The 25,578-nt window shown below is 30.7% G+C and overlaps 1 protein-coding gene across 9 annotated transcripts in view; it reads left to right on the top strand.

Annotated features, from left to right (window-relative positions):
* Positions 1-24,368, top strand: part of LOC108721675 (homeotic protein female sterile) — a 34,809-nt gene extending 10,441 nt beyond the window's left edge. For 6 of the 9 annotated variants that reach the window (XM_018446345.1, XM_018446346.1, XM_018446339.1 and 3 more), the window contains 20 exons: positions 4,046-4,294; positions 5,413-5,607; positions 5,975-6,586; positions 7,115-7,192; positions 7,513-7,608; positions 7,707-7,808; positions 8,017-8,162; positions 8,240-8,396; positions 8,665-9,232; positions 9,571-9,729; positions 11,021-11,140; positions 11,253-11,402; positions 17,021-17,109; positions 18,080-18,197; positions 19,584-19,961; positions 20,078-20,689; positions 21,185-21,330; positions 21,893-22,045; positions 22,141-22,449; positions 22,975-24,368. In XM_018446345.1, coding sequence (XP_018301847.1) covers positions 4,046-4,294; positions 5,413-5,607; positions 5,975-6,586; positions 7,115-7,192; positions 7,513-7,608; positions 7,707-7,808; positions 8,017-8,162; positions 8,240-8,396; positions 8,665-9,232; positions 9,571-9,729; positions 11,021-11,140; positions 11,253-11,402; positions 17,021-17,109; positions 18,080-18,197; positions 19,584-19,961; positions 20,078-20,689; positions 21,185-21,330; positions 21,893-22,045; positions 22,141-22,449; positions 22,975-23,040 — 4,503 coding nt within the window. In that variant the 3' untranslated portion in view covers positions 23,041-24,368. The remainder of the gene's footprint in view (positions 1-4,045; positions 4,295-5,412; positions 5,608-5,974; positions 6,587-7,114; positions 7,193-7,512; positions 7,609-7,706; positions 7,809-8,016; positions 8,163-8,239; positions 8,397-8,664; positions 9,233-9,570; positions 9,730-11,020; positions 11,141-11,252; positions 11,403-17,020; positions 17,110-18,079; positions 18,198-19,583; positions 19,962-20,077; positions 20,690-21,184; positions 21,331-21,892; positions 22,046-22,140; positions 22,450-22,974) is intronic. The other 3 variants (XM_018446343.1, XM_018446342.1, XM_018446348.1) reach the window with 3 other exon arrangements.
* The last annotated feature ends 1,210 nt before the right edge of the window (positions 24,369-25,578 follow it).

Here is a 25,578-nt window from a genome sequence, read left to right as displayed (position 1 = left end):
TAATGTACATCTACACTCATATCTACATCCTATATTTAATAATGTGCATCTACACTCATATCTACATCCATACAAAAATAATTTTTTTTACATATATGATTGCCAGGGTGCCTCTACCGGGAAAAACCTGGAAAATCTGGAATTCTCAGGAAATTTTTTTTTACCCTTGAAAATCCTAGAATTCTCATAGAATTTTTTTGAAATTATCAGGGAAATTTTTCGAATTCAATTTTTATATTTAAATTCTATTTTGTTTGACAAAATCATTTTTTTGACCATTTTTTAATAACTAATGTAAGTTTGACTAGATCCTAATGTCAGATAGTAGCCGATCAGCCATTTGTGATATGCTAATAGCATGTGAAGGGATAATACGTGGTCTACAATAGGAGTCATAGTGGTCATAAAGTCTGAAATCGTAAGAAATACGATTTTAGATTTTAGAATCACTAAATTTCTATTGTAGAAAATCTCGCACATGCTGATTCTCTATAATGAGTCGGTAGTCTTAAGTCTTACCGGTAAATTAGTGAAGTTGGCCAATTTGTACGACTAAAGTCTTTTCATGCTGATGCTCAACGCTAATTTTTAGCATCAAAATAGGTACGTAATCGAAATTGATGCTTGATATCCGTTAATTTTGATCATGTTATGTGTTTTGACGCTAAAAATGAGGGTCGAGCGTCAGCATGAAAAGGCACCTTAAGTTAAGTAAGACTACCGATTTTCTTAAGACTGGTTAAATTCGAATTTTCGAAAATGCTCAGAAGGTAGATGCACTTAACGATGCATTTAACGAACAAATTCAAGCTTTAAAAAATGGATTTCAGTATTTTGTGTTGTCTAAATATTATTTACTTATAAATATTATTTATATATCTTTTTTTTTAAATATAAGAATCATATTTTTTATCATATTGTAAACAAGTTATGTTTGTATGTATATATAATTTTTGAATTATTTGTTTAGAAATGTCTCTAATCTTACTTGGAATTTTGAATAAAATTCATGAAAAAACCTGAAATTCTCAAGGAATACTTTTATAAGATTTGAGTATCCACCCTGATTGCGAACGCAAAAATGATATCGTTTATTCCTTTAATTTAAATTCTTCATGATGCCGTGATAGTAGTAAATATATGATTTTTAGGTCTGTCTTACTTGTACTTTCTAGAACTTTCGGAAACGGAGAATAAGTTGAGGACTAAATTTGTTCAAGAAAAGAAAAGGAAAAACATGAAAATGTAAAGTACAAGTAAAAATGAACGAACCTGTAGATGCAGACACAGATAAAGATTTGATCTAAATTCTACAGTCATTCTACAGAAATTGTAGACAGGATAGACGCGTTCGGTTTGTACTTTATTGTTGGTGTATTGAGTTGATATAATTATATTTGCTTGTTTTAGTTGCAATTTATACGAAATGAACATACTTATATTCAATTTACAAAAGGAAAAAGCAAAGAAAGTTAATGATCACACAGATATATATCAACTTCGATATTTGCTCTAGCTGACTCTAGCAAAACGTGTGTTATGAGATACTATAGTGTGAATTACAGAAATATGTCAAAAGAACTATGGTAATTTGTATGAAATAATTTGCGAAAATCTAAAAATAAGATGTATTTTTGCGTTCGCATATGTTTTATGGGAATATATCAAAATTTGCAAGAGTAGAAAATAGGAAGAAACTGACCTGACTTATTAACAAGTATTCGAAGCACGTAGCCTTCTTATTTTCTTAAGAGCTGTAGCAAAAGAAGCCCCAAATGTTCGACAGAATATTATGGTTAAGATTTTAAATTTTTACCTGCTATTTGTCGATTTATCTCAGTTTCAATGCATTGGCCTGTGTGCTGTGTCTTATTTCAGAACATTGAATGCTAAATCGCAGCAATAGAAATAGAAATTCAAAAGAAAATAAAGGGACCAACTACCTGGTCCCGAATGAGATATACCGTCTTTTTCAGAAGTCTTTTGAAGGTTGAGCCATATACAATTTTTAACTTGGTTTTAATAATTTAAAACAATTTTTATCGTTATGATTTTATTTGACAAATTTTTATTGTTACAAATATCGCTTATTTGCTGTAATTAAAAAAACACATTTCCAGAAAATAAATTCGAAAATTTTTAATCATTAAAATATTAGTTTTTAAATACAATTTTAGTGTAATAACTGATTATAAAGAAATAAAAGTGTGTTTTTTAAAATATGTTCTTTTTTTTCTTTATATTTTCGCTTTTTTTGCAAGCTACTATTTAAAAAATGACAATTTTTGAGTTGTGCCGTTGTAGCAACTAAGTGTTATTGATATATCAATATGACAAATTTAATATATTCTATGTATTACTATATATAGAATAATTGAAAATATAGAATAATTGAAAAAATTTAAGCTTTATAAAGTTAGCAGGACCAAATCAGCAGAATCAAACCGGACTTATCGGAATTTTTAGTACTCATTTTGTACTAATTTGTACCACCAATAAAAATTTTGTACTCTGCCGTTTTGGAAAAAAAAAAACGTGGCACTGCTAGCTTAATATAAAGCCAGCAGAAAAAAAAAAAAAACAGGTACAAATAAAAAGTACTGAATTTGTACTAATTTGTACCAGCAAGAAAAAGTTAATACATTGATCCATTCCCCGAAAAAACAACCCTCGATTAAACTTAACCCTATTATGCTCAAGAGTAAAGTATCCTACACCATGAACAGAATCAGTCGATACTCTTACAATCCAGAGAGTATAATTGGTACCATCAAAATGTAAAGTTCGAGATTTTGTGAGTGCGCAATAAACTATAACAGCAAAAATAATAATAATAATAATAATATCAATAATAATGACAATAATAATAATAACGACAGGTATATATTTTTCTTTGGCGTAAGTTAATAATACTGATATTATTGCATTCTCTTTAATACTTCTTTCTCTCTTGTCTAAATCGTATTCAATTTATTTTCCTTTTCTTGAACAGATGGCTGTATAATGCCCCATTGTAACACTTCTTGTTATGAGTTTTTTTTATAGGAAACTGCTCCAATTAATTTGTATGTGTCCTTGTTATACGGATTGATACATGTTTCGCTAATATCAGTCAACTTTACTTAATTGATTGCTGTTTTTATTGTAAAAATGAGCCTGATAGGGATTGAGGGTATGTTTTTCAGGGAATTGATCAATGTATTAACTTTTTCTTGCTGCTATAAATTATTACAAATTCAGTACTTTTCATTTGTACCTTTGTTTCTTTCTTTTCTTCCTTTTTTTTTATGTAATCCTGCTGACTTAATATTAAGCTAGCAGCGCCACATTTTTTTTTTCTTCAAAACGGCACAGAGTACAAAATTTTTATTAGTGGTACAAATTAATATAAAATGAGTATTAAAAATTCCGACAGGTCCGATTTGATTCTGCTGATTTGGTCCTGCTAACTTTATAGAGCTGAAAATTTAAATGTGAATGAAATAAGTAAAAGGTCAAACAATTGAGATTTAAATCTTTGTGCTGAAAATATTTTATATATAAGTTTTAAATGTATTTTCTAGTTATGTAAATTATGCGTTGATTACTGTCGGACTTGAAATGCAAATTATAAATAAGCTAAAATAATATCATATTATAAATAAAATTGATCGTCAATAGTGGTACTAATGAGCATCTTAAAATACTTTATAGAACTTGTGAAAAATATTACAGCCAGTATGAAAACTTAATTAAAAAACCTAGATACAAATAAAATGTGTTGCACCTAAACATAAATCCGCTAATAGTTTTACAATACATCTGAGAACACTGCATGTAAATGTATGTAGCAATTAATCTAAAATGCATGATACTCACAAAATTAATGTGTGAATATATCAATATTAAGTAGAATTAATTTTATAGCTGTACGCTTTTGCAAAATGTGATGTGCCTAATAGATTTCTTATTTAACATGTAAAAATACTATATAATGTAGATACATAAGTAATTGAAAATTACATCATTCATTCATTTGTATAACTAATAAAAATGAACAATATAGACGAGCACACCTGGCAAGGCTTCGACTACGCCAGCGAGTCCTGCAAAGGAACCACCCCCACGTGACGAACCACCTTTGGAACCGGTGAATGGCGTAGTTCAACCACCGGTTGTTCCACCACCTGATCGTCCAGGACGTATCACGAATCAATTGCAATTTTTGCAAAAGGGTGTTTTGAAACCAGTATGGAAGCATCAATTTGCCTGGCCCTTCCAACAACCTGTCGATGCGAAAAAACTCAATTTACCAGTACGTAAAGATGGCAAAATATTACAAATAGTATTTTAAATTATTATGTACAACATACAAAAAGAATCTTATTTTTATATGGGTTCTTTTGGAAGGAGACCTTTTGCGTATAGGTTCACGAAAGTGAAAGATTATTATTAAGATTATAATGTTTCATGTATAAAGTTCTCCAAGTCGACGCTATTTAGCGATGTACTCTTTTAAACATGAGATACATTAGTATATTTTAATATGAAATTGGAAATATATATATCTTGTTAACCATTAATTTTTTTACTATTTTAATACATTTATGCATAGAATAATGAGATGATCAATTGGTATAAAGAAAACACGGTGGCTTTTTAAAAAAATTATACACTTTGTAATATGTATTTACATATTTTGAAAAACAATGTGCGCCAAAGGTTTGCGGGTTAAGTGCTATGTCATGATCCATTGGTAATACCAACGTTTCGTGAACCTCTCCGTTTTCTTCATCACGGCAAAGAGAGCACTGATACTGTCAGTGCGCTCCTCATTCTGATGAAGTGAACGACAAGGTTCACGAAACATTGGTATTATCAATGTATCACGTCACGGCGAAACCCGCAAATCCTTTGACACTTCTGAAGAAAATACTTGTGAAAGTCTTAAAGTATTAATAATTATACTAATTGAGTTATCTTATTATTCATTCATTTTATGCATAAAAACATTAAGATATGATTACCAAAAAAATGAATAATTTATGAGATGTTTTATGTCAAAATATGGTTATTATAAAATATAAAATATCTTGATATAAAATGTAAAATATCTTGTATTGATTTTTTTATATCTATTTTAATACTATGTAACTATGTAAAAAAATTATTTAATTCCATTTTAAAAATGACGGTGACCTTTGTGTGATCTTGAAAAATTGATTTGCTGATTCTGACGATCTTTTCTTCAGTAACGGATATGGGATATATTCAGTAGACTATCATTCCTCTATCAATCAGTATATGATTCATTACTATACGCAAGAGTCCTAATATGGACAAGGCTCTTCGTAAAATGCTTTCCTGGAGCTTTATAATAATTTTGTTATATTGTGTGGAAAATACTTGGAAAACACATTTTTTATTTAAAAGGATTATCACAAAATCATCAAAAAACCAATGGACTTGGGCACAATCAAAAAGCGGTTGGAGAATTCGTATTACTGGAGTGGGAAAGAATGTATTCAGGATTTCAATACTATGTTCACCAACTGTTATGTCTACAACAAGCCAGGAGAGGATGTTGTAGTCATGGCACAGGCTCTCGAAAAATTATTTCTTACAAAGGTATATTTTTATTACGAGAACATTTCTACATGCTTTGTTAAATAACATTAATTAAAAATTGTCTGAAAGGGCGCGCGCACACACACCAGGATGTTTCAAAAATAATTATAAATGTTTATAATATATAATTTATAATATATATAATATATATATATAATTTAGAAAGGAAGAATTTTCAGATCCACATTTGTATGACTTTTATCCTTACAGTGAATAGAATATATTCTTAAAGGTTGGCGACCTATTTCTGAAACATCCTTACGTGTATACATGTAAAATACTTTTTTTTTTTTTTTTTCAAATAAATTTTATTATATTTACATATTGTTTTTATTAGATAAAACATGATAGTGTAATAATTTCATAGGTTGCACAAATGCCGAAAGAAGAGGTAGTATTAGATCCACCTGTTCCAAAAGGACCCAAAGGCAAAAAAGCTGGAAGAGTTGGTGGACCAGGAGTAGGTGGAGTAACAGGAGGAGGTACAGGAGCAGGTAGAGGACGACCAGCTTCTGGTGCAGCTGCTGTTACTTCTAGTGTACCAAATAGTTTAACACCTTCTGCTACATCAGCTGGAACAACAGGCGTTATACCCATGCCGCCTCTTGGTACTCAGGCACCAGCTTCGGTACCTGGAAGCACGAATACAACCACCATTGCTCCACCGCCAAGTATGGGCGTTACACCGATGGCTACTCACAATTCTTTGCCTCAGCAAGTTGTCCCTCCAACCACGGGTTACCATGCGCAGCCGGCGATGGATCCTCAAACAACTTCTGCTGTGCCTCCACCTCCACAAGTCCCTACAACACCAACTGTAATGCCTCCATCACAACCTGCCAAACTTAAAAAGGGAGTTAAAAGAAAAGCTGATACTACAACTCCTACCGCAAACGCGTTTGATCCATTGTATACACCTATGGATTCCAAGAATGCCAAAATACCTACGAGAAGGGAATCTGGCAGGCAAATTAAGAAGGTGAGTATATATTTTCTTTTTTTTATTACCTTATTGGTATATTTTGTGTTTGAATTAAAGAAATACGACTTACGTTTGATATATGAAATGTGACATATTTGTATAGATGAAAAACAAAATATTCATGAAATAATAAATGTGCATGCGTGTGTTGTATATGTGTGTATGTATATATATATATATATATTTATTTGTTTAATTTGAAGTTTTGAATGTACATACATTTTATCAAAAATTAAAGATTTTGAAATTTATATAAAAATACAATAGCTATATAATAAATATGTAAAAAAATCACAATAGATTAAAATAAATGTAATTTTATTATTGATATATTTTTTATAAATATGAAAAGTACAAATTATGTTTTACATGATGATAATACATAATAAACATCCTTGTTCCTCGCATCTATAAAATCATATCATTTCATGAATCATATTAATTATTTTAATCATTGACCAATGATTAATTAAGTAATATATCATTAAAAGGCAATTTAAACAACTCATGTCGTGGCTGTTTCAGCCAACGAGACAAGCGGAAGACGGCTTAGTGCCATACCATCAGGCCAATATGCCTCTTATGGGGGCAATGGCCCAACAGGTACATTTATTATTATTCCTTCATATTCCTTCCTTTCATTTGTGTTGTCTCGTCATCTATCAAGCAAAAATTATCAAATTTATATTAAATAACAATTTATATATTTTATGGCATATTTTATATTGAAAATCTTTTACTGTAAAAATAAATTATAAGACTTAATAATATATTTATTGTTTTATATCATATATTTTAAAAATAAAATTAAAGATATTGTGATATAATTATCTATCTTCCTTAAAAAATTTTACTTTTAAGTAAAATAAATTACAACTTGATGTATCAATTTGTTTTCTATATGTTTTTTTCTTACTTTTTAGCCTCCGCATGCTGGTGTCAAAGGAAAAGAAAAATTGTCTGAAGCCCTAAAATCTTGCAATGATATTTTAAAGGAACTTTTCGCTAAAAAACATTCGGTAATTGTGATGTTCATATATGACAAACTTATTATTACAAATAATATAATACTCTCTGAAACATGTAATTTAATCTTTTCTTTTCTTATAATATGCAGCCCTATGCTTGGCCTTTTTACAAACCTGTTGATGCAGAACTTCTAGGCCTTCATGACTATCATGAAATTATCAAGAAACCTATGGATCTTGGTACAGTAAAGGTATATATATTTTTGATTATATTAATCACAGATATTGTACAGAACGAGTTAAACTTATAAACTTATAAAATTTCTCTAAAACTATGAGAATTACAAAAAATTATCACAAAATTTACATTATTATAATATATTTTCTATAATATAATTAAATAATCTATATATTTTAATATTTTTTAATTAATTTGAAATTTATTTAACTTTTTTATAGTCGAAAATGGATAATCGTCAATATAAAACTGCACATGAATTTGCGAGTGACGTACGACTTATATTTACAAATTGTTACAAATATAATCCTCCCGATCATGATGTTGTTTCAATGGCTAGAAAACTTCAAGATATATTTGAGATGAGGTTGGTAGTTAAAATTTTCTACAACGTGGAATTTAAATACATGATAGAATTATCTAATTATCTTAATACATAATTAGGTATGCTAAAGTTCCCGATGAACCGATGGGTAGTAGTATGGGAACTATGAAAGGAAGTAGTAGCGGTAGTGGTAGCAGTTCTGGAGGAGATAGTTCTTCCGATAGCGAAGATTCAGTTGAAGAACGTACTCAAAAATTACTTGAATTACAACAAGAGGTATAATATATATTTTTGAGGTTTTCACGGGTACTGTTATGCAGAAACTATGCGCTTTGTGGGTTATCTTCTTACTCTTCGCCCTGATAAAGTGAACTGCAATGCTCACGAAATGTTGGCATTCTAATGATGGATGTTGACACGGAGATAACTCACGAAATGCATAGCTTCTGTATAAGTACAATATGTATGTTTTTTTCGAAATAAAATAAAATTACTTTATAGGCACATGCAGATTAAAATATAATTTATACTATTTTATTTATAGTTGAAAGCTATGCAGGAGCAAATGAGGAAATTGGTGGAGGAGAGTGGTAAAAAGAAAAATAAAAAGAAAAAGCCAGACAAGCCAAAATCAAAGCCAATGAGCAATAAGAATAGTAGCCTTGTTGCCAGTCATACTGGTGCCATGAAAGAACTTATGAAACCAAGTGGCATTCCCAACGTGTCCGATAGTGTTGGTGCTAGTATAGCTAGTGTTGCAATGGGTGCAGGCGATTTAAAAATGCCTGGTGGCATAGCTAGCGATCTTCATCATCAAACTACGGCAGTAGGACCTAATAAAACTCATGCTGCAGGAAGTTTAGGACATCATTTGCCGACAGCAGCGAATGCTAAGCCAAAAGGTAAAGGTCGGGGACCTGGTAAAGCTGCTACAACTGCAAATACCGCAACCAAGAGGCCAAAGGCTAACAGCAGATCTACTGGGAACAAGAAGAAAAATACTAGCAATCAACCACCTCCGATTTCGTTTGATTCGGAAGATGAAGATAGTGCTAAACCAATGTCTTACGACGAGAAAAGACAGCTCAGTTTGGATATTAATAAACTACCAGGTAAAATATGTTAGATTAAAATTCTAATTATATTAATGAAAAGATTATATAGCAAGAGAGAGAATGTTTAATATGAAAAATATGTACAAAAATCTTTAAGACAAGAACTATTGCATAGTCAGCTATAATATGACAGAATATAAAACCATTACTGTCCAAATGTTTGTAAAATTATTATTGTTATTATGATATTGTATTTTATTTCTACTTTTTTGTTATTTATGTAATTCTGTTCTGTAAAATATATACTGTAAATTATTTTGTTTATTCGAAAATATAATAATGAAAAAAATCAACTATAAATATCAGTTTTTTATTAATTTATTTTATTTTTTTAGGTGATAAATTAGGTCGTGTGGTACACATAATTCAGTCTCGGGAACCTTCACTGAGGGATTCAAATCCAGATGAAATCGAAATTGATTTCGAGACACTGAAGCCATCAACGCTTAGAGAACTGGAAAGCTATGTTGCATCATGCCTCAGAAAGAAGCCACGTAAGCTTTACTATAAATTTAACAGGAATAATTTTTTACCGGGCCTAATTACCGTTACAATTTACTGGCTCTAAAAAGTAACTTTTCAATTATTTTAACACTATTAGGACCAACAAAGATAAAGATTGATTTACGTTTTTATATGTTATACAATTTTATTTAAAAGATAGAAAGTATTAAGGCTCCTGTAGGCCTATTCTATAACTTTTTAACGACAATTTTATTGGCTAGGAATGTTATTGAGCAGGTATTTTACATGGTGAAAAAGCTGCACAACGATAAAGTATAACGATATCGAACTACCGGTAAAAGTTGCAGAATAGGTCTACTGAGTAGTCACCACAGCCATATTGAATCGTCGCGCCAGAAGCGAGAAATGACACGTTGATTTTTGTTATATGCCGTTGGCACTGTGGTGACTACTCAGGATCCTTAAGTCAGAAACGCATAGAAAAAAACGTAAGATATAAATAGTAAGCGAATCAGCCAAACATAGTAGAAAATATAAGACCATCTATAATAGGAGTAATATTGCGTAGTAAGTTGGTAAAAAGTGACCAATTTTAATCAATTATTCTCATCTCAACTGTGATTGATTAATTTCTCTTTAGAGATAAAGAACCAGCAAAATATTAACAATAAGCAAAATTAAATTATTGTTTATCTTTTGAACGCAGCCTTTGTCTTTTATGCAACCAGTAGTGCGCAATAACGCAACTATTCAGGTTCTAACCAATCACATTTAATTGATAAATAAATTCAGAATATGTAAAGTAACTGTAAAGGTAATTCAAATTAGTTACCAATTACTAAAAGAAATGTAAATAAGATCTGATTTTTCATTTTTTGGTTAACTCATTGTTAGGCATATCCAATGGGCTTCATCTGTGATGTCACAGGTTACCATAAGTTAACCAGATAATGAAAAATTGGACCTAAGTTAAGTTACAGTTATAGTTGGAGATAAAGTTAAATTAAAATTATGAAAAAAATAACTGTAAGCCTTATTTTCACAATATATGGTTACTTAAAGAAATAAAGAATTAAAATTTCATTGATAAATCTCTTAGTAACCTTTAATCTTTAGGTAATTACATATTGTGAAAACGGTCTTAACTGTAACTTAGTTACAAGTAGTATTTCTCAACTCTAATTTAATCTACATATGCATGCGTGCGCGCATACGCATACTTATAACATAATAAATTTCTTGTATAATATATATTTATCTTATATAATTTATATATCTTATACAATATATTTTACATAGTATTTTACCATGTGTTAACAGATAAGAAAGTCAGTGGTAAGTCCAAGGATGAACAAATGGCTGAAAAGAAACAAGAATTGGAAAAGAGGTTACAGGACGTAACAGGGCAGTTAGGCAATGTCAAGAAAACTGCCAAGAAGGGTTAGTATCTGATTAATTTTTTTTATATTTTCTAAATATATCAAGAAATATGTTTGAAGTGTAAGTAAAATTAGAGTGTAATAACAAAATCGTTTATATGTATTTATTACAGAAGATAGTAGTAAGTCCGTTGATGTAGTTGGAACTGGTGGTGCCAGTGGACCTTCGCGATTGTCAGCGTCGAGCAGTAGTAGCAGCGATAGTGACTCCAGCAGTAGTTCGCTTTCTTCATCGAGTACTGATTCGAGCGACAGTGAAGCAGGTTAGATATAAATGCAACTAATAAGTTGTTATTATTAGACCCTTACCTGGGAACAAAGAACTACTTGTAACTAAGTAGTTGTCACAGAAATGACTTGAATTGTCACATGAATGACTTTTTCGGTGATAGATTCAAAATTATAGGATTACGTACGACTACCTGTTTCAATATATATATTTGTATATTATTTTAATTTAATATATATGTATATATACATATAGGTATATAAATATACTTTCGAGAAAATAACGTATTTCGTACTACTTTCGAGTTCTTTGCAAAAAAATTTGTTACTTCCTAACAGTTGCACTATAAAGCACAGATTTTCATACTCACGTTTACGCCCAAATTAAATAATAAAAGACAATACATTTTTACAAACGCAGAAAAGACAAATATGGTTTAGATTGTTAATGCGCTTTTTCTCATCGCCAAGTGTAACAGAGTTGTCTGGGAGGTAGAGATATTTCTACATGTTTAAAAATCTTTATTTTCTGTGCGTGTCTTTTTTTGCGTGTTATTTAATATCATATATGACATTACCGATTTATAACGATAAGAAATTTTCTATTAACAAAAATAGTCGCAAAGTCGTAGACGTGAAGTTCATAGTTGTGAAAAAAACAGCTCATCATTTCATGTGGCATTTAATTCTATAGATTTGTATGAAGTATTAAAATGATTTTATGAACCATATATACATACAAAATTTCTTAATAATACAGTACCACTGAAAGTATATTATAATAATAATTATTATTATTATTAAATTTCAATACGTTAAAAGTATGAAGTATGATAAAAGTTATGATAAAACTTTGAATATTTTCTGTTAATATTATTTAAAATTATATTATAAGCTGTACATCGTAATATGTAATCAATAATTGCATCAATGCTTATAATAAATAACTTTAGTATCTTTTCTGTTCTATATATTATTAATTTCTATTATTATGTTATAGTTTGATAAACTTTAATTGAAAAATATAATGCCTCATGATTTGGTGATAAATTTAAGAACTTTGAAAAATATTTATGGATTCTGTGCCTAACCAATTCTCTATTGGCAAATGAAACAATCGAAAAATGCTGATATTATTAGTCATTAATATTATTATGATAATGTATGACTAATATTTGCTATGCAAAAAGGAAGTTACAAACTAGATATAAACAATTTCTTTAAATGGGGATTTAACGCAAATATCTTCTTAAGCTGCTGAATCGTGCTTATTAATTATTGTATTTATTAGGACAGCGTTATTCATGTAGCTTAAGTGCTGCGTTATATTAATACAAGTATGAATGCGGTGTCAAGTTTCATCTTGTAAACGAGCTATAGAACAAGATTTGTCATGTCTACGTAATTTTGTATGTTGTTCGCTATACAAGTATCGTAGATGTGCAATCGTGTACAAGTATCGAAACTTGACACACAGTTAAAAAAATTTTTATTTAATTTACGAGACATATGCAATGGTAAGAACAAAGGTGAGCTAGTGGAGTGCAGACTGTGTTTAGAGGATACCATGCCAGCTTGTTTCACGAATTATATTATTGATTCTGAACAATATGATTATTTTCTCTTGTCCTATCGGTGTTGAAAGTACATTCTGTTGTTCGAAAGTCAAGTATAGTTTGCTACTCAAGGTCACTGAATTTTTCACTGCAGTTCCGCCTTTTGGGTTCGTAAGAAAGTCATTGCTTCTAAGGTTAGTAAAATGTCTGAAAAGATTTTATTCTGCAATAAGCGACATTGCACTTAATCAAAGTGTATTGTTGCCTTGACTGTAGTGTCGAATATTAGTACCTTGTAATAAGTTACACAACTATTTATCGTAGCTTTCCCCGATAATTATATTGCCCCATATAACCCGAAAGATAATGTAATATATTAATTTTTGCAAACTCGTTATTTATTTGCATTAAACGATAAGCAGAACATTACATTACTTGTATCACTGTGTTTTCGAATCATTAAGTTTGTTTTCTTGCATTGATTCACATTCATGCCGTATCATTTCTCAGAATCCTAAAACAGTGATATTAATATACGCCACAAACTCAAGTGGGTATATAATACGCAATATTATCATTGTATTGACGTTTAAAGTGCGTTTATGCTCTTAAACGGTCACACATTTCCACACATTTTAAACTGTGAATTTTAATGACATCGGTCGAAGTACAGAATATAAAAAGATAAATTAGGCAACGATCATAGCGATACACACGGGAGAAATTGCAGACAATGTGTATTGGTGGCTAGATTTGCAAATCAGTGCATTTTAAGATTAGCATAGTTACGCGTTGCATTTTAATAGTAAGCTACGCTCTTGTCTCCGCAAAAAAAATTCTAACAAGATTCTTCTCAACGTGAAGAAACTCACTCCTAGTTATCTCAGATTACTAATTCCATTTCAAGCTTAGCTTATCATAGCCAAATATGTGCTTCCTTTAAGAAGTCAATTATTAAAATGTTTCGTCTCTTGTAAGCCGAATCTGATAACAATATTACGTTGCTTGTGTGAAGCAAGCAAAAACTGATACAAATCTTCCTTATTACCTTACTCTGAATGTATAGATTTGAATGAAGTAATTATTATGAGTCTAGTATATTGGTGCGGAGTACATTCATATCTGAATTCTGACAGATCTCATTGTTTTTTCATAAAATTAATAACTTTGAGCATATATATATATGTATATATATATATACACACAAAGTTTAAATTAATGTGTAAAGGAGTAGAAAGTAAGACCGAGAAACGACAGAGATGGGAAAGGATCAAAAGATTGATCGCACGAAGAAAGCAACTGGAAAGGGAAAAGGAATAGGAAGGGAAACAAGTTTTAAGGAGATGGTCTAATATTTATCTATATATGTATATACATATGTATACACATGGCGCCCTAGCCTCCAGACACATTGTTTGCACTCCGCTAAGCTTTGCTAATCTTCGTTTCATCCTATTTACCACTAGTTCTTCATCGGTAACCATTGTCAGTTTTCTCATCGCTCAAAAATGGTTAAAAGAAAAGTTGGAAATATTGTCTTCTTGCTATTGAAATTGATATCATTATTCCAATGACGATTACGAATTGGTGTGGTTTTACATGCCTTAATATATGAAGTACTAATTATTTCTGTTAAGCATACACTTCGTTTCTCGTCACAATAGAATTTCACATGTGTTGTAGAGATATCAAGGAATTTCCAAATAACGAATATTATCGATACATAATTTTCGAAATAACATTACTTTTAACTCGTGCGTGTCCTATCAAAACGTTTTTAGAAAATCTTTTATACGAATTTAAACAAGGTTAATTTTAATATTTTGTTTTTATATTTCTATGTGTAAATGTCTACTCGATAATTTTTTTTTTTTTTTTTTTTTTTTTTTTTTTTTTTTTTTTTTTTTTGTTAAAACATCGTGTAAATTTAGTTCTTACATGTAGCAAAATATATATATAAGAATTTATTGTGAACATAACCGATAATGACGCTCTTTTAGGATGCTCCAAGAAGCAATCCTTGTAATTGAACATGTCATGATATGAGCATTAAGGATAATCGAATTTGCACTCGAGTACAATTAAATAGTATCATGAATCATACACTCAGAGCAACGTACTTACTGCCCCGACGAAAATAAGAGAAGGAGATAAGAGTTTAGGCGATTAATTACTACGATACAAAACTTGATACAAACAAACCGTAATTGATCGGAAAAAAGTGTTCGTCGATATCTAAGAAAATTATTGATATGGAACTATAAGCATTTACAAATAGGTGCGAGAAACGTCGGGCAGGTTGATATTACCATTTTATGTTTCCCAAGATACTGAAAGTGACTAGAAAAATCTGAAGAATTAGCTAGACTGTGAGAGAACAAATTTTGAACGGCGTATGCTGAATTAGATAGATACTACGCATCTATTAAGATACAATCAGCATTAGTTTATAACGCGAGGTATAGGGCATTTTATAAATGATATTCATATTGCCTTCCAAAATTTTTGTAGCAATTCTATATGCAAGCACGCATCTAAATTTTGTTTTCCGCGTCTTTTCATCCAGACTGGAACGTCATTCTTCCTGCTATGAATTATTCCTGCTTGCGTTATACGCAAGAGCAAGATTTAAGGATTCTAAATATTTTGTTACATTCAGCAAATGACACTATACTTTTTATTTAATTGCGCTAATTATCTTCCTCTCCAGAGTCGTATGTAAGCGTTCCGTCTGTTTTTTGCGTATATCGCAAGTTTAATAGTAACGATAAACACGGTCGTACGTGTTCTTTGTACATAGTGAAAACTAATATATCATAAAATATTAATAAATAGTTGTAAGTTACACTTATGAAGGAATAAAACTCGACGCGCGAAAATTTTCTAAGTGCATACACAAAGTTAAACGAGTGAAATAGACATTAATTCTTCAAGAGTCGCGGTTGGCTCATATGTGGTGGTCCAGTTAACTATATTATATAAATTAAGATACGCTGGTACTCCTCCTCGTTGTTTTGTTGCTTTCATTGTTCGAATGGATTTAGCAAGCTTGTCGATCACATTCCATCGATAAACTTCAGTGCTGTGATTTCACAATTGTTACAATCACGATTTTTTTGAGAGCACACATCAGACATAGATAATACTGTCTTGTGTTACCACAGTTTTCCATGTATTTACCATCGCCGCTGATTTATGTAATACACATGATGAACATCGAGCAGGAGTCTCTTGCCACCGATCTCAGTGTTGCGCTAACTACGACTTTAACATTAAACAGTTTTGTAAGAGTTTGTCGCTCTTGTATCATTCATCTTTAAGTTGAGCCTGTATTGTACCATTTATGTGACCTTTATTATTTACACATTACTCCTATTATTATATAATATTACATTAATTATATTATATTATACGAAAAGAGATAAAAGAAAGACGGCAGTTTGATGATTTTTGTAGTCAATGTTTTATAATCGTCATTTCCGCCACCGTAACGATTATTATTACTGTTATTGTAATAAATCATGAGTATCGATACACTAAAACGATGAGAGTAGGCATGTGTTCTCGCATATATATATGTTGAGACATATATGTATGTGTGACAATTTCGCGACACGTATGCATGTATGTGTGGGCGCGCGTGCGATATGTATGTATGTATGTACGTGTATACATATATATATATATACACGCAAATATTCATAAATGAATTGAATACAACTAACTTTACGTAGAATGGGAAGAAAAAATTGTTCTGCGTATTAAAATTTTTTAATATAAAAGAATCATTAAGATGAAAGTCCACAAAAAAAAGGAGCATACAATTGAGATATTTAAATTAACATTGTTGTACACAGTGATACAATTATAATATAAGCATATGAATAAAATCTATTAGAAAATATACGCACAAAGTTGTTTGATTTTTGTTTCTGATGTATCTTCGCATTTTACTTGGCGCTTTGCGACACTCAATAGCTGGTATCCTCTGCACATTGCATTTTGCTAGTTCTTCATCGACCTGTGCTCTTGATGTGACAGAACTATGATTGACCGCACATAACTCACTACTAGATGCACATTACATTGAATTTCAGGAAACTCCTCGAATCGTCCACATAGAAAGAAAACAAAGAAGAATCCACCAAGTACAGGACCTTCTGCAACAACTGCTTCTGTCGCATCGGTAAGATTAACTGATTGTAATAAGTTTCAGTGAAAATTAAGCGTATATATATTTATTCATTATATTACACTATAGGGTAAATTTTCATAAATATTTTCTAGATAATGCACATTATTTTGTGTGTTTCTTAATATTTTTAAATACTGATTCCGAATTTACAAAGATTAGATTACTTAAAAGGCTAGTGCAAATTATATTGCAAATACATCATATCATGGTTGCCACAAGTCAGAGAAATCAGGGAAGTCACGGAAAAGTCCGGGAATTTGAAAATGGTCAGTGAAGTCATAGAAAAGTCAGGGATTTAGCAAAATTTTTTGAAAAAATAAAACGGCTGTAAAGAAGTTTAAAATATACGTACATCACAGCCACGCAATTTTAGTTACGCGTCCTCATGTGTTCTCACGGCTTGTACTACCACTTGATAACGCGTGGTGGAGGGAAGGATAGCCTTTATAATTGAGATTTTAATAAACAGGATTTAGTTTTGATAAAAAAGAAACTGTATTCATTGATTTATGTTCCTTATATTCTCCTCTCTTTCTCTTGTTGCTGTTTATTGATAATAAATAACAGCAAAGAGAAAGAGAGGAAGAGGAAAAGAATCGTGTTCATACATAAAAAAAAGACTCACTAATACTACTAACTTAACAATTAAATGCTGCGTCAGCAACATTAATAATAATTTACACTGTTATGTTAAATTGCTCTATCAACAAAATATTTAAGGATTTTCAAATCAGGATGAAAATACAAAAACAAATTTCAAAATATGTATTATTGAAAGTCAGGGAAAATCAGAAAATTTTGTCTGGAAAGCAGGGAAATGTCAGGGAAATGTCAGGGAATTTTGGGACGAAAAATTTGTGGCAACCCTGATGATATTTATAACAATGTTTGTCTCACTTCGACGCACATAATTTTAACATGTAAATATTGATAAGAAGGATAATGTACTCTTCATATATAGGCACCTACATTAAATCATAGTGGAGCTCTTTTAATGAATAATCAGCCACTGGCGAATTCTACGGGACCAATAACAAAGCCGCCTGTTACTCACTCAAGCAATATCCCTTCGGAATCAGGTATTGTATTAATGAAATCATAAAAAATAACTCTTATATTGATTAGTAATTTTCACATCAGGGATACTTTCTTCTTTTGTAAGATTCATTATAAACTAAAATTAAATTTTCTAAGATCTCTCTCGACACTTACACGCTTATTTATCGCACTTGTCATAAAGATATGTTGTAACTATTTTTTTTGGGGGGATTAATTTTTTGTTCTATCCATGGTTTTGTTAATAGACTTGGCAGTATATGATTATAATTACTGATTTACAAATTTTTTAATCTAATAATTTATATATAATAAGATTATACTGTCCGACAAATTTATAGATTTTTCCAGACCACAAACGAAACAAAGTGATTTTGTTACAGATTTTTTGTCGCTTAAAATGAATCTGTAAATAAAACTGTTTTATCACGTCACTTTTTTAAGAAAATTGAACTTAAAAGTATCGCAAATGGCATTTTTTGTATTTTTTAATTAAAATACCTTATAAACGTGACGTGATAGAACAATTTTATTTACAGATTTGGATTCAGTGACAAAAAATCTATAGAAGTTTTCCATTGTATTGATTGCTTTATGGAAAAAGTAACTGTTGCAATGAAAAGAACAAAACTTAAATTTATAGATGAATGTAATCTTTTGAGAATTGCTTTGTCCTCGAATTTTTGTCGAATTTTTAAAGTTATTTTTTTACAACGAATGGAAGAAGAATGGAAGCATAACAGAAGAGAGAATAGTACAATGCACTACTTATTTTTTCTGCAAAATCCAATAGTCCTATTAGTACTTATTCAAATCAAATTTTGTTAATTGTTTAAACAAATTATATTTTATAATTTTGATATTAGATTTATAATTAACGATCCCACAAATCATTAGATGCAGCAGGTGATTATTCAAATTGCATAAGCGATCTTCAAAAGATTATTATATTTATTTACGGATTTAAGTTCCTTTCTTTTCATTGTAACTGTTAACTTATATAAAGCAGCCAATGTGATAAATGACTTTTATAGGTTTTTTGTCGCTGAAAACATGAATTCCTAAAAAAAATTACTCTAATGCGTCATGTTTTGGGGATACTTTAATTTAAAGTGCCAAAAATGCCATTTTTGACACTTAAGTTCAATTTTCTCAAAAATGATGTGATAGAGCAATTTTATTTATAGATTTATTTTCAGCGACAAAAAATTTGTAAAAATCTCTGTTCCGTTCGTAATTTAGAATCCATGCCGGACAGTGTTATTTATAGATAATTTTTTTTTATTAGAAGTGACATACAAATTACTAGAAAGAAATACATATCGTGTTATTGAAAAAAGATGTCAATATTTATGATTAAATATTAAATTGATAGACTATAAGACGTGTAAGTGTAAAAATTCTTTTAGGAGGCAATAATAATCAACAGCCTGTCGCAGTGGCTGCTGTTACAACAGGGCAAAGTATACCTGTCGCGAGTCACGCATCTATGCCAGCCCAACCGTCACGACCTACAGCTCTGGCTACGGCCGCTCCTGTAAAAAAACCAACACCAACACCACCACCACCGACAACATCTAACCCACCAACTCCGTCGGTCTCCGTACCAACTCCACCGCCCAGCGTCACACCTACAAATACAAATTCTATGACAGCTTCGCCAGCTGTATCTCAACAACCATCGCAGCAGCCAACGTCCATTAGTTCCTTTCCAAATACATCCGTATCCACAGACGGAACAAATTTAAATCAACAATCTGACCTTTTACAGCCATACAATACTTTAGGTATCTATAATTAGATACAATTGGTATTGTTTATAAATACAACGCATAAAATAATTTTTAATTATATATGAAAAGCAAATACAAAGTTAATCATCTTATATACGTATTTTATGTAGCTTCAGTGCCTACTACACAATCTTCCATGGATCAAACACTTGCAATCAAGAAGGAGTCTTCATTTATTCAATCACAGCCCACCTTGGATCAAACGCTCGCTATCAAGAAGGAGTCTTCATTTATTCAAACATCTCATACAAATAATACCAATAACAACACCAATCTCAATTTACTACCGGATGTAAAATCTATGAACATGATGCCGACGAGTATGGCTTCTAATCTGAACTTGGGCAATATCAATATGACAAATTTAAATATGAATTTATCGCAAGGACTGGCGGCACATATGTCTATGCACAATCAATTAGAGAATATGATTAATACTACTGCGCCGTTGACTAATATACAGAATTCGCATAACGTTACGATGTCGCAGCAGCATTCCAACGGATTTCCAAATACAAAACGTGGAAATTCACCGCCCAATATGCTGAATAATAACAGCATTCCAGGATTAAATATGGGAATGAATATAGGAGGCATGAGTTCGATATTTGATCCCCTTCCTATAGCATCTATGCCGATGCAGATTTCTCAGATTCCCATAAAAAAAGAGGAAAAGCCCTTGCCAATTTCTCAACCTCAACTGACGCAAAAGCCTATGGATGGTTCGTGCCTCATATTTATATATTTATAGCATGCTTTTCTTTACACGTAGGCTGTACAAATACTTATTCATCTTTCCTTGGCTAAAAATACTAGTAAATTATATTTATTGAAGAAATAATTCAAAGAATAGATATTAATTAATATTGCAATAAAAAAATCAAAATATATAATTATATATACACTAATTTATAATATATAAAATAAAATAAAAGAAGCAATGCAATATACATTAGTATAAAGTAATGCAACGCACATTAATTGTTTTAACACTAATAGTTTAATTTTTTCTACGTAAATTTACTTTTTTTCTTGATGCACTCAATCTTATTTTCATCATAATCCCATTTTTATCATTTAATATGGCTTTTCGAATTTTATGTGTAGAATTCTTTCTTCATCTTTATTAACGCTTGAAGTAACAATGTTATTTTTTACATGTTTAACTGCTATACTTAAATTGCTTACTAACCAGATATATAATGCTATTGCTCTAGCAGGAGCTTTTTTTGCAGAAATGAACACCCTAGGAATGCCACCAATAGGTAATCATTCTAGTACTCAATTAATGCCTGAAAAGAAGATGACTCCACCTGATTCAAAGAATCCGGCTGCAAACTTTGCATCAGCCTTTAAAAATAAGGTAAAAAGCCATTTTCTGATCTGAATATTTACATCAAACTATACATGCGCGAGAAGCATAAATTAATTTTTTAAATATATTATTTTTTATACATGTTTGTTTTATATATTACACGTATATTTCTTTATATTGTGACGATTGCATAATCTGTATAATATAAATGATATTTGCGGATCTCACTCTTTGTTTCGGTACATACACATACAAACATACATATATACATTTATTTTGTACATATAAGAAATTAGACCAGAGGAATACAAGACAAATAGACATGTTAGCGCGGAGACCTTCATTATATTTATCGAAAACTACGACCTTTCCGAGATCAAGAAAACATTTTTTTTGTTTATATTTGTTTCGAGAAAGATCGGTAACAGTAACGTGACTTTTAGTCTTTTGAGAATGAGGAGTCTTCGCAGTGTCGATTCAAGAAAATAAGAAAAACAGGAAGGCGTCGTGGAGACACTGACGGATATTATAATAAATTGTTCTACTTTTAATTTTAATCCTTGATGCAGTTCGATTTTATTCCTCAAGTTCTGTTTTTTCGGTTATATAGACTGTAGAACAGAATGTAAAGAATGCATCATCTTGGTCTTCCTTGGCGCAAGCTTCAAGTCCTCAATCAGCAGCTGCGGGCAGTAGCATGAAAAGCGCAGCGCGAGACTCATTCCAGGCATTTAAGAAACAAGCTAAAGAAAAGCAGGATAGGGTTAGTTCCAATAACTCTACAAAATAACTCGTATGTTACATAATATTTCCACACAGCTATATAATAATATTTTTATATTAATATTTGTAAAACAGCAAAGAGCCCTATTAGAGCAACAAGAGATGCGCAGACAACAGAAGGAACAAGCGGAACGAGAGAGATTATTGCGACAGGAGAATGAAAGAAGACGAGAACGAGAGGAAGAGGATGCCTTGGATAAAGTTAGGAAAAATATTGGAGATCAACAAGGCAATGTTATGACTGCCACGACAAGAACAGAAGAAGTAAAAGCCATTACTGATACAGATAGCAGTAGTCCAAGTCATTCATCCAGTCAGGACAAGTCCGCTGCAGAAAGGGAACGTCTAAGGCAACGGGAGCAAGAGCGCCGACGACGAGAAGCGGTAAGTACTCAATATTTTTGGATTGATGAAATTTCTGTTGTAACTTTTCAAGAAAAAATAATAGAAAAAAAGTTTAATATAGAAGGATCATTAGATCAAAATGAACAATATTAGAAATTTGTGTGACATTTATCACGTATGAAAATCTAATTTTATATAATCGCATGTAAAAGGAATTGTTTCTTGTATGATCTGAATATAATTTGATAGATATCTCTATAAAGATAACCGGTTAATGATACACTACTTTTGAATTTAATTGTTATGGTACATACATGCTAGACGACAACATATTATAAGAACAAACAGAATATAATTATTAAATAAGATATAATAAAAATAAAATCTATATTATGTGACATTAATTTTATAAATTATTACAATTTGATTATAATTTATAACTTGCTATATAATTTAAAGTAAATTTGATTGTTTAAGTAGATTTATATAGGGATACATGAAAATGTTATCTTTGACGCCCATAATAAAGGGATTTGCGAAGAATAGTTTTATTTATCTTTTCAGATGGCTAGCCAAATTGACATGAACATGCAGAGCGATTTGATGGCTGCGTTTGAGGAATCTTTATAATGTTACTATATCCTGTTTATAATAAACCCACAAAAACTTTGCAGAACTCGGACGTATGTTTAACGTTGAGCGATGTTATAGAAATCTAATAAATGTAACGTCAATCAATATAAACAAAAACAACGCAGACAATGAAATCAATTAAATAATAATGATGGCGACATAGACCATATGCTAGTTATCTTAAAAATGGTATAATTGAGTGGTACGGTTGGAACATTTCAACAGAGAACCCATTTGGTCGTCAGAAGATTCAAACAGTTTATTAAAACTGGGACAAACTATTGTCTCTAGAACGACAGACACTTAAGTGCGACTATGTAATTAGATAAATACTTATATGATACTTCGAAAATGCTACACTGATATTGTGTTACATTTTTCCGGTTTTCATAAGTTTGTACTTTATGTAAATTTGAAAACAACATATGAAAATAAGAGACGTTTGCATGTGATAACCGAATGCGTGCGTAGATACGAATGTCGGCTTGAAGAAAAGTAAAAAAATCGTGTACATTTAGTTAAGTTTTGTATTTTTCCACATTGAGTCATTAATCGTTGGTAGGATTACGTATACAAGCGTTTCTGCCAATAATACATGTAATTATTAACTATCATTAATAATGCCCTTGCAAATTTCTTTCTCGATTATTCATATACGCTCTGTAAACACAGAAATATATAACTAGGCGTATATGTGAATAATGATAGAAACATGTAAAATAATGTGAACATCTTTAAGAACTTGGTGAATTTAATAATGATCATCACGGCTGTCCACTTGTGACTTCAATTGATCAACTGTTGATTGATCAGAATATTAACAGCGTATACTATTGATTGCGATTCAAGAGTTATTATGAGCCAGCTGGTCGAAAGTTATTCATTAACTCACTTTAGAACAATGTCGTCAATTATTACGAGTAACGATAAGATGATTCTAGAATTGAAGTAGTTTTGATCCTACCAACTATTAGATCAGACTATGTACCTAAATCTCGGTATACTTTAGGCTCATGGGAAAGAAAATCGTGATGTTGTACGTATTAGGAAAGAACATGTTAGAAAAGAATTATATTTATTCGACTACTAGGATATGGTATTTCACGATACGAAAAGTTATTAAAATATAAAAATTTTTTTGGGCAATTTCGGGTGAATTTTTCTGTATAATTCTGTCTTAAAACCTATTCGACGTATCATGAACGAGCAGACGAAATATGTTTGTCGAACTTTTGGGTATGGCCCAGTTAATGGAACCGCCCGAACAAGGTACGCGAATCGAGTAAATTCTAAAAAAATAAAAAAAAATTAATTCGCCAGAAAAGTACAAAAAGTGATTAAAACAATTTTTCATTGTGTGTGGTTATTATTATTATTATTAATTAATTTCTTAAAAGTATTTAGATTACACGTTACGACTGTAACGGCATTAATAATATACCAAGTATAACATAAAAATAGTACCTATTATTATATATAAATTATTTGTGTAACTACAATTTTATTTTTTTAGGAACCATAAACTTATATAGTCTTTGTTGTATATATGGCGATACTTATCGGCAATGAGCAATCGTTATGTTGGCACAATTAATTAAAAACTTCGAGGTTTTAAGCAAAATCATGATTTTTATAATATTAAAAAATTGATGATTTAATGGCCGGGATTTAATTGAACGGAGAAGAATAGAGTTAGGTGAAAAGATCTTTTTTGATAAATGCAGAATTTTTTCTTTGGTAAACGTCATCCCTCGAGCTCTCTATTACAGATCAAGTGAAAGATTGAAATAACGTGATGAAGAATTAAAAAGAATATAAGAATATTATTGATATACTATTGATGGAAAAGCCAATTTCGAATGTTCATGCCACTCTTCACAATCCTATTTTCATTATTTTGTATATTGGAGATAAAGGGGAGCTCGTCAGAAAAGTAAAAACGATCTTTGGGCAAAGACATGCTATTTATTCTTGGGTGTTGTTTGTTTCATATAAATAACGATTTTGCTCTCATTGATCGTTGATCATCAACATCTAGCAATATTAGAATATTTCTGTAATTTTTTGTTTTGATGTGTCTTCAGGCGCAATACGGGCGCCTGTTTGCAGTTTTTATCTAATCAAAATTAAGAAGGATCTATGATCTAATTCTTAAAATATACTATCTACACGCTGCGATAGTAATATTCGCGCGGTTTAGTATGTACAATGATTTAGTCATCAGTATATTATTGTTGATGTATACACTTAATAAGGTAGTTCGGTGCGAGATTAACAATTTAGCAATGTATAAAAATTGATAAATATGTGTTCTTTTCATATGATATGCAAAGTATCTAGCATCATGCTCAGTTTGCAAAAAACTAAAAAAGAAATTTTTACAATCAGAAGTGATTTAGATTCGAATAGATTTAAGTTTTGTTTCATTTCATAAACTTCGGTTGTCTATATGTAAAAAAATTTTCCATTCGAATGGAACTATTAGCGGTTTGATTTGGACATTATAACTCACGATAATGTTTAGGATAGTAAAAT

Source organism: Mycetomoellerius zeteki, unplaced genomic scaffold (assembly GCF_001594055.1).
Source record: "Mycetomoellerius zeteki isolate Tzet28-1 unplaced genomic scaffold, Tzet1.0 scaffold179, whole genome shotgun sequence".
NCBI lineage: Eukaryota > Metazoa > Arthropoda > Insecta > Hymenoptera > Formicidae > Mycetomoellerius > Mycetomoellerius zeteki.
The sequence above is the reverse complement of the archived record's forward strand: the minus strand, read 5'-3'. Positions and strand labels throughout refer to the sequence as shown.